The sequence below is a fragment of the Lottia gigantea genome, assembly GCF_000327385.1.
Source record: "Lottia gigantea unplaced genomic scaffold LOTGIsca_84, whole genome shotgun sequence".
Classification (NCBI taxonomy): Eukaryota; Metazoa; Mollusca; class Gastropoda; family Lottiidae; genus Lottia; species Lottia gigantea.
The window spans coordinates 48,713-59,813 of record NW_008710779.1 but is presented as its reverse complement, the minus strand read 5'-3'; the positions used below and the strand labels follow the sequence as shown (position 1 = coordinate 59,813).

Here is an 11,101-nt window from a genome sequence, read left to right as displayed (position 1 = left end):
TCCATAATAGTTGTCCTTGCTGAATACTATAATGTATACCAAAATTGATAAATGAATGTCAAAATAACATTGAAATACATGAAATAAAACCCTGTTTCATTGAATTCACATTAAAGGCTGTTGCCTAATCTTATATATTATTTATTTTCATCGTCTCGAAGCAAATTAATCAATATCATCACCCAGTTGACATCAAAATAATTCAATAAAATCAACCTGCATGAGATGTTACGAAGTCAAAGCATTTAGTTAAAGGGTTAGATTTGAACGTGAATTTTTATAGCTTGGCTTATCAGTAATAGTGTTCACAGCTCACCATCGAAATTTGAGCCTTTAAATGCCACAATTATCACCGTTTGAAAGTTAAAATGACGACTCGTCTATAAAATATACAGAAAAGATATATATATAAATTTAGAGATAGAAAGTGAAATTCGAAATTGTGCGATTTCTTTTATTTACACAAGACCTATGAAAAAATATCGGTATATGTTTATCTCACCTTAATCCAAATAAGACAAGTTTTATAGCTAAACGGGGCATTAACTAGATAACATGCGGTGGCGTTTCTAGAAATCATGATCAGGAGCCGCGGTGGCTCAGTTAGTTGCTCGCTTACCTGTAGGTCCAGGGATCAATCCCGGCATAGGTTTTTCAGCCCGGTTTCCCTCTGTCAGTGGTGCAGGTAAGAGGGGCTTACATGGAAAATCATCTAGTAGTTCGGATGGGACAATAATCGAGGCCCCGTGTGCTGTAGGTTGTGCACGTTAAATATCCATCGACAATTGGAAATCGAATGCCGCTGTCCTGACAAAATCTCACTCATTGCAATCTGCATGGCGTTTCTGTCCTCATTAGCCCATATGATCCAAAAAGTAGGACGTAAAGTCCATTCATTTCATTTCATTTCATGGAAATCATGAGGTAGAAGGGCCACACAATTGTCAAGGGGATTTTACAGCACCTGGCGTTTAAGAACTCGAAATTTTCTTAAACGTTCGTCACATCAACCTTTTGACCTATCCTTTTTTAACTTCCGCGTCACAAAATGCAAGCGCTGGAGAGGGTAGAAATTTGATTGGTTTAAGCAGACGTCATCGAGTCAAAGGTTAATTTGACGAACGTTCAAGAGGGCTGTCGTTAGACCATAACTGAAGTAGAAATATTACAAATAAAAGCTAATAATAAAAACGGAACGAAAGTTTGGTCTAATTGTAATTATACGGAAAGTATATACAATATAACTGCAATTCACCATTGTTCATAATCACATTAAACACTTCAACAAGAGCATATAAACCAAAAGGACTGAGTGCTTGTTATTCACGTCTGTGCAAGTAACTGTAATAATGACTTTACTAACCCACTTATTTCTATAACCATATCTTCGTTAGTGATTTCAAGTGAAATGAATGAGTTGGTTGTACCAAAAGAATCCACAGATTATTTATATCATATCACGAATATTTTATTCCTAATCAGCTTTCAAAGACTTTAGTGGAACATTACATTACATTTACGTACGGAAAGTTCATTCAACTGGGTTGTCGAAGATTCCGTTACCGCAGATCAATAAAGTTTCAGTTGCAAGTACACTTAGGTCGGGTATTTTCAACGATTCTCCCAGATGCCAACAGTTGCTAACAAACGTTGAAAATGCCACAAAAGGCCCGAGGAGTATACCCACTACGTCTATTGCGGTCGAGAAAAGTGAGCGTGCTCAATTTCAGAAACGAGCGTGCCGTAGACCACATCTCGATCCAGAGCACGGCAATGAAATCACTAACTCTCTCTGATCCATCTCATTTTCTACACATAGAATGCTGTGTTCACATTAGGCATACATTCACTTTCCTTGCACTGATTGGCCTAATCAAATGGTTGACCATGAGAAAACTTTACTAGCCCTATCTTGAAAACAGAAAGATAGATGCCCAGACAAGGTATATTAAACGCCTACTGGCAACATTGTTTTAACAATAACGACAACCATCGAAAGATCCGGAACTGATTCCAGCTGGGGCCACAAAATCTGTTTTCACTATGTCACTTCTTTTGTGGAGGCCATGCCCTCACCACCCACCCCAACCTACCACCGCTGGCGCCAGCGTGGAAACTCCACTAACTGCTTTGTTTCTTCTATCTTATGCTATATCGGTAATCCGGCACTGTAACGGAAACTGTAAAATGTGCACATATTCAAGTGAGTTAACAGGAAAAGACATCTATATTCAAATTAATAATTCATACTCATTTAATCACTAAAGAGTCATACATTACCTGACAAACGCCATTCACAGAATAACCAGCCCAACTGTAACATAATAGAGGCAAGCGAATTGCACCTTTTAAAACCTAAAGTTTGGATATTCTAGTAATCTCCTCAAAGTCAATAGTTTAAAAAATAATGAACGAATAGAAAACAGTGCCTATGGATGTAATGCTTAACTTAATGTACTTTTCTTAATTTTGGGAATAGAATTAACAGTGATTAATAGCCAAATGTGCACAGATCCATGGCGATTTAGTGATGTAATTCAAAATGGAAAAGAAAGACAGGGGGATAATATTGAAATCATTGAGGAGGTTGGACTTGTACAGTGTTGGAAATGTGTGTACAATACTCTTTGTGTACATCAATCAATTTTATGAACAGTAAATGTACATTACTGACGGGAGAGAATCTTAAAGTATTGTCTAAAGCTGGGTCTATCACTTCAGAGAAAAAAAATTGGCCGATCGAGAGAATAGCTGGAAACTGTTACAATCACAATTGTCCCAATAATGCTAGGTGCATTGAGGCATCGGGGGGATTTTCTTGTGAAATAATTGGATGTGTAGATCCCCCCGCTTATTATGCATATACTAACGTTTTCAGATATTTTACAGTTTGGGCTGAAAATGATTCTGTAACGATACCATGCTATGACTCAGATGATTGTACACATTTTTTAAAATGTCAACAGAATGGATTATGGTCAAACGTTACAATTATTCATGGTTTGGAAAATAGCTTAATTTCTATTTTTATTTTTGTACATGTCATCTCCAAGCCTTTGCAAGTGAATTTGTGGACTAAAATCTTTTGAAATGAAACAACAATTTATACAAGTTTTGTGAAGAAGCGATTGATGTAATAATAATTTCAAATCGACCATATTTCCTATACCAAAATCTCTTTTTAAATATGTCTAAGATGACGATATTTCAGAAGTAGATTTCCCACTATTCTTCTCTGAATGATTATTCATCCCTTTGAGTCCAAATATAAAAAAAATCATAATTGCATAACTGCTAAATCATAAGATGTTCTGTGGCTGGTGTGGTTTAGTATATTTATCGTATACTATACTCTTTTCTTTATAGAAAGGCGTTCACCATCCTGCTCGGGTGGAAATGAATGGACTGAATGGTTAAACACAGATCACTTTGAAAATTTTAAAAACATGAATCCAAATGAAGTATGCAGTCACCCTACAGAAATCGATGCACAAATGAAGGATGAACCAAATAGTCTCTGGGGTGATGTTGAATTTTTTTTGCAGTTTGGTTTTAAATGCGTAAACTATCTCCAGTTTGATTATACATGCAATGATTATGAAGTAAGATTTTGTTGTAAAAAAAAACAGTAGAATGTGTGATCGAGAACATTCTGCCTAGAACTATAACATATAAATATTATTGAAGAAAAATATAGTTATAAAGGATCATTTCAACTTGGGACGACCATTCATTAGACGATATTTTACTTAAATGCTTACAGTGTCATTATTAAATAAAATTATACATATTAAAGAAATTCATAATCCATGTTTGAAAATCAATGTATCAGAAGAGATAAGTGATTAAAGAAATGCAGTTTGATACTAAGGTATTTTTGCAATTGCTAAAATCATACCCTCAAGAAAGCAGATGTAGGCCACACTAAAATTGTACTACCTAAGAGAGAAACTTAATAGGATTGTAAAGAGGTTTTTAATACTTTATATGTGCATCGCGGACACCGTTAGCACCCATTTGCACCATTCTAATTTTCAATCAGGCGTCTGTGGTTCCTGCAGTTCCACAAAAAAGTAAGTGTTTGATGACGTCAATAATCACATAATCACATTAGTGACGTCACAGGTCATTCTTTCACAATGTGAAATTGAAAGTACACTTACACGAGTTTTTTTTTCTAAAACTGGGATATGGTACCTTGGATATATATCTGTATAGTTCCAGATTAAACTAAAAATAGCTCACCCACTAGCAGCTGTCAGGATTATAACTTTGTCTTCTTAAACTAAAATACGAATTTCCGTAACTTTCAAAATTAATATTTTGTCAGTTAAAAGGTTTTCAAACAAAGAACTATAAATTAAAGTATCAAAAGCAAAGTGCTCTGAAGTCTCATCAATTATCATAATTCATAGTGACTGTCCTAGGCGAATTTGAATCCTTGATGTTAAATATTCGTCAAGTTCTGGGTTTACAGATTTATGTATCAAAATGATAATCTTTATCCATTCTTTACTCTACTCCAAAGCCCATAACTCTCCTCTCTTCCTGCTGTCTAAATACCCATAGAACACAGAGTGGATGGTTACACAGGTCATATAGGCTCATTTATATAAGGCACAATGTCAATAAGGAACACCTGACCAGATGCAATTTGAATATATGTAATAACTAATAGGGATACCACCTAAGAACAAGTTCCATTTCTATGTATCTAAAGTACCGTGTCTAAAGATGCAGACACACGAGCGTCAAGTTTGATATTAGTTTTAACATCCAAACAGATTAATTTTCCTTTCAGTTGCCAGTCGGCGAAACTCCGGACATGACTCCAGACAGCGACAAAAATCTCCGACCAAGACCGCTCATGTGCCCGCACCTTAACTGGTTTGTGCTTAAAATATTTGTGCCTAAATGGCAATGAACTCTCCCCAGGAGGGCCTCTCTTTGTTCCTTCCTTCATTTTGTTTATTTCTTTTTAATTTCTTTCATTTTCTGCTTTTATTCTTAGGTCTTTTGCTTGTTTTCGAGAGAAATACGTAAAATATCAAAATAAAACCAGTAGGTCCAAGCCTTCTTCAATCTTAAAGCCTGTCAAAATCTCGTGAAAAATCTACTATTGTAGAAAAGATTTTTCTTACTTAAGGGAAATAACTTTTATCTATAAATCGCTAAGTTCATTCAATCATGACAGGTCTCATCAATATGTACATGCATACCAAAGCACGAGAAATTCCTTCGTTTGACTAAGAATTAGAGGGAAATCGTTTTCTCATTATTTCTTGCGGGTGTCCATACTTGGTGGTAACTAGTAACGCGTTGATGCACGTGATTCGTGTTGTTAGAAATACTTCAGGCGATATTGTGAGACGGTGAACGTCTCTTACGTAGTTCGATTATTTAGTATTCTATGATGTCAGGCGACGATGTGATCTCAGATACTGAAGTAACTGGTCTGTCTAAACAGAATGTTTCAGATGAAAATATTACATTACATCTGATATGTTTTTATACGCCCACGTGGAATAAATACGCTCACGAAGTTCGAAATTGGTAATAATTGGATGAAAGGTTTCTTAGTTATTGCCCTTGGCTTAATAAATTTGGCTTGTATGCTCGAAAAACGCTACAATTGCTATATGACCTTGATGAAACTTAGTATGCATGTATATATTGATGAGAGCTCGGTCAAGATTGAAATTGGTAATAATCGGATGAACGGTTTCAGAGTTATTGCCCTTGACTTGTAGGTCTAAGATCTCAGTCAAGTTCGAAATATTCTTCAAGAAAGAAGAAGCTGTTTCTGATTTAATGTTGAAGATCCTCTCATTTTGTATACGGTGATTGCCGACTTCACTGTAAATATACAGTTCCTTTCCCTGATCGATGCTAATTAGTTGAGAAAACTTTGAAAAGGAAGTAGAAATTTGTTAACTGTGCACTGCCATGGAAGCCAAGAAATTTTCGCTTTTTTGAGAGATAGTCGGTAAGCTTATTTCAACGAATTTAACGAGCGCACTTTGATGAACTATCGACCAGGTGGGTACAGACAGGGCACGGTGTCCGGTTTAGTTTACAGTAGAAAATGGACGCAGATAATATACGAGAGTGTTGAACCGATTCGCTTCCTCCATTTTCTGCATCATCTATAATCTCACACAAATATCGGACATGGGACATCGTTGTGTGCTTAAAATATTTGTGCCTAAATGGCAATGAACTCTCCTCAAATGACCAGGATGGCCTCTCTTTGTTCCTTCCTTCATTTTGTTTATTTCTTTTTAATTTCTTTCATTTTCTGCTTTTATTCTTAGGTCTTTTGCTTGTTTTCGAGAGAAATACGTAAAATATCAAAATAAAACCAGTAGGTCCAAGCCTTCTTCAATCTTAAAGCCTGTCAAAATCTCGTGAAAAATCTACTATTGTAGAAAAGATTTTTCTTACTTAAGGGAAATAACTTTTATCCATAAATCGCTAAGTTCATTCAATCATGACAGGTCTCATCAGTATGTACATGCATACCAAAGCACGAGAAATTCCTTCGTTTGACTAAGAATTAGAGGGAAATCGTTTTCTCATTGTTACTTGCGGGTGTCCATACTTGGTGGTAACTAGTAACGCGTTGATGCACGTGATTCGTGTTGTTAGAAATACTTCAGGCGACATTGCGAGACGGTTCGATTGACTTATTATTTAGTATTCTATGATGTCAGGCGACGATGTGATCTTAGATACTGAAGTAAACAGAATGTTTCAGATGAAAATATTACATTACATCTGATATGTTTTTATACGCCCACATGGAATACATACGCTCACAAAGTTCGAAATTGGTAATAATTGGATGAAAGGTTTCTTAGTTATTGCCCTTGGCTTAATAAAAATGCGTTAAATTTGGCTTGTATGCTCGAAAAACGCTACAATTGCTATATGACCTTGATGAAACTTAGTATGCATGTATATATTGATGAGAGCTCGGTCAAGATTGAAATTGGTAATAATCGGATGAACGGTTTCAGAGTTATTGCCCTTGACATGTAGGTCTCAGATCTCAGTCAAGTTCGAAATATTCTTCAAGAAAGAAGAAGCTGTTTCTGATTTAATGCTGAAGATCCTCTCATTTTGTATACGGTGATTGCCGACTTCACTGTAAATATACAGTTCCTTTCCCTGATCGATGCTAACTAGTTGAGAAAACTTTGAAAAGGAAGTATAAATTTGTTAACTGTGCACTGCCATGGAAGCCAAGAAATTTTCGCTTTTTTGAGAGATAGTCGGTAAGCTTATTTCAACGAATTTAATGAGCGCACTTTGATGAACTATCGACCCGGTGGGTACAGACAGGGCGCGGTGTCCGGTTTAGTTTACAGTAGAAAATGGACGCAGAAAATATACGAGGGTGTTGAACCGATTCGCTTCCTCCATTTTTTGCATCATCTATAATCTCACACAAATATCGGACATGGGACATCGTTGTGTGCCCCCATAGAATATAAAATCAATACTCTCTTGTACGCCTTAACATATCCAAGAGCATTCATATTTAATAAAGTCAGTAATTCTTAACCTGACAAACGTGATTCACAGACGAATTGGAGCTCTTAGTATGGATATTGTAGTAATCTCATCCAAAATGATCGTGACTTTGTCAGCGTGGATATGATTAAGTCATTAGTTCTTACGTACATTTTATAAGATTCGTGAACGAATAGAAAACTGTTCCAATGGATATAATGCGACTGACTTAAATTACCATAAGTTCTCACAGGAATAGAGTTAACACAGTTAAATAGCAAAATGCACACATAATAAGATTTTCATAAAATGCAAACGGTGTTGTTTAGCCAATTTGATAATTGCATACGTGAACTTATTTAAACGAGATCAACTTAAACACATAACAAGATTAAACAAAATCGGATATACAGGGCATTTACAAAGAAATGTGTGGGAAGGTCATGGTGTCGATATAGGATATATACATACCTTTGCGTTTCAAAATTCACTGAACCAAACCATCGTGGAGAGATTATTTCATTTATCTTCACAATATAACTTTTTAACTTCGATGAATAGTTATAACTGAAAAGAATATTTTCATAATGGTTTTAATTGACCTAAATATGTTTTTACTTGTATTGGTAATAGAATTAACAGTGATACACAGTCAAATGTGCACAAATCCAGGGCGATTTGGTGATGTAATTCAAACTGGAAAAGAAAGAAGAGGTACTGCGTTTAAAACCATCGATAAGATTGAACTTGTACAGTGTTGGAAAATATGTGTACAATACTCTTTGTGTACATCAATTAATTTTATGAACAGTAAATGTACATTATTGGCGGGCGAAAATCTTCAAGTAGTGTCTAAAACCGGGTCTTTTACTTCGGAGAAGAAAACTTGGCCGATCGAGAGAATAGCTGGGAAATGTGACAATCACAATTGTTCCAATAATGCTAAATGTATTGAGACATCGAAAGGGTTTTCCTGTGAAATAATTGGATGTATAGACCCCCCTGTTGATTATAAAGTTTTCAGTTTTTTTGTAATTTGGGCTGAAAATGATTCGGTGGCGATACCATGTGATATCGCGGATGAGTGTACAAATCTTTTCACCTGTCAACAGAATGGATTGTGGTCAAATGCTACTTACTACACAGGTGACAGACTTTACTTTGAAATTCTTTTGTTTTTATTTTGTACAAAATCTTTTCCAATGAATTCTCTTTATTTTATAATAAAGCATATAATGGTAAAGCATAATCTGTAATTTTCAGGGACAGCTCATCTTCAACTCAATATATGGCTCTGAATTCACAAAACTGGCGAGTTTTATTAAGTGCATTTATCCCTTTCTATATTTTTATTTTTATTTTATAGAAAGACCGTTCACCATCTTGCTCGAGCGAAAGAGAGTGGACAGAGTGGTTTAGTAGAGATTCACCTAGTTATTCCGGTGACCATGAAAATATTTACGATCTCTCACAAACGTATCCGAATAAAGTATGCAGCAACCCTACAGAAATCGATGCACGAATGAAGGGTAATCAAAATGGTTTAGTGGGTGATATGGTCATTTATACGCTATCCCTTGGTTTTAAATGCATCAACAGACACCAGTTTGATGGTCAATGCAATGACTATGAAGTGAGGTTTTGTTGTTAAAGAACAGTAAATATGGGTGGTCGAATTCATTCTGCTTATGAAAATCTATTTGTAGAAAATAGTAAAAGAGTAAAATCAAGCAAACTATTTGATTGTTGGTGTTGAATTATTACTATCAATGAATTATCCGTGTATTTGTAATCTATTATTTAATTAAGATTCCACGTTGTTTTACGTCACCAAATGAATGGAACTATATTTGAATTGACTTGTCACATTTTCTTATTTTAATATCATGAGCTAAATATTTAGGAGATATTTAAAGTCAAAACTGATTTAACTCAATTCATTATATTTTTTTCAAAATGAAATTCACAAGTATTATTTCCTGTTGCTGGAGATGATAAACGGAATACCAAAATGCTCACATAACAGTTGCATATAATAAAGAGTTTTAACCATGTCTGTACAAACTGGGTAATCAAAAAAAATATTTGATCTTTCTTGATCGGTCATTCCTCAGAAAATCTGTCTGCCTTCCCTTCGTAACAAGCTACTTAAGATTTAATTGAAATGAAATGAAATGAGTTTTAAGCCCTACCCTCCTGCACCTTATAGGATACTTAAGATGAACAACACCATGGAATGAATGACATTTTAGGAAACAATGGCATGAGCACGATGTATTTAAGCTATGTATCTATAATAAATATATAAGATACGCTTCACCTACATTATTTCTTTCTTAAAATCCTATAACATCAATTACATACACATATATGGTTGAATTATGGTATTTATAGTGATATGATAATCAATCGAAAGTCGCCGACATCTTGTATTGTTGTTTTATTCTTTGTTTTGTGTTGATAAAAAATGTAAATGTGCATGTTGTGTTGTGTGTTGATATACATTGCAATAACCTGCATCAAAACTATCATAATTAACTAAGCATTCCCTTCTAAATCACTGCACATATATTACAACGTTATATACCCCTTATGTTTCTTTTAAAACTTTTCACTGGTCAACGATACAATTCTAACACATTTTTTAATTATTTTTTCTAAGAATTAAAAAGTACATTTTTAGAATTGATTTTTTTTGTGTGGATTGGATCAGTCTCTTCCATATTAAGAACTTTTGAAAATTATAAATCCATGTCCCAATATTTAAGAATAAGCACTCGGCTTGTGTTATTGTCTTATTTGCAATATTCAAATGGCTATAAAAACGGATGTAAAAATCGTACAACAAAATCAAAGGCTTTATGTGATAGAGTTCGATAGAACGAACTGCATAAATCCTTTAATCGTGTACATTTTACGTGTCTTTTAAGCCACATTAAATGTGGCGTGTTACGATTATTAATCATTAAATAAATCGATTATGCCTCTTCCCTATTTCGTAAAATCGATTAATAGTTTATTCTGATTGACCATTACGTTTAGAGATACCGTCTGGAAACCTTTATATGCTGGTGAATTATAACAGGAATTTTAGCTAAAAAGCCAAAAATCCAATGAGACACCAAAAAAGGAAGAAATGTTGCCTCTTTGTGTCAAAGTGCAGATAGTTCAGATCCTTTCGAATCGGCCATTAATATCAATTGTTTCTATTGGTACATGGATTTCATAATGATTCTCATCAACAAACAGATTGGTTTCAAATTTCAACAAGATCGTGTTATTGTTGCCACTGTCATATATGAACCATTTTACTAAGTCAAGGGCAATAACTCAAAAACCAAATTTCGGTTATAATCAAACTTGCTCAATATCTCATCATTAATTTATACTTCAAGACCAGGTTCTATCTAGTTCAGATAAAAACTGTAGCCTCTAGCTTGTCATCTTCACAATGGTCAAGGTAATACGAACTTTGTCTTATGCATTGACTAAATTGGCAACTTTTCTTGTATCACAAAGGTGTAAATGTAGTGATTTGATTGGATTGTACACAAGTGAATACATCCAAACAAAGCCCTTCGTGGAA

General features: G+C 34.7%; 1 protein-coding gene across 1 annotated transcript; it reads left to right on the top strand.

The window, feature by feature from the left end:
- Window positions 1-8,917: 8,917 nt before the first annotated feature.
- LOTGIDRAFT_133413 (hypothetical protein) lies at window positions 8,918-9,166 on the top strand (the record flags this gene model as incomplete). The annotated part of the gene is made up of 1 exon (XM_009067592.1): window positions 8,918-9,166. A coding segment is annotated over one exon (249 nt), but the record flags the coding sequence as incomplete, so codon positions are not given.
- Window positions 9,167-11,101: the final 1,935 nt, after the last annotated feature.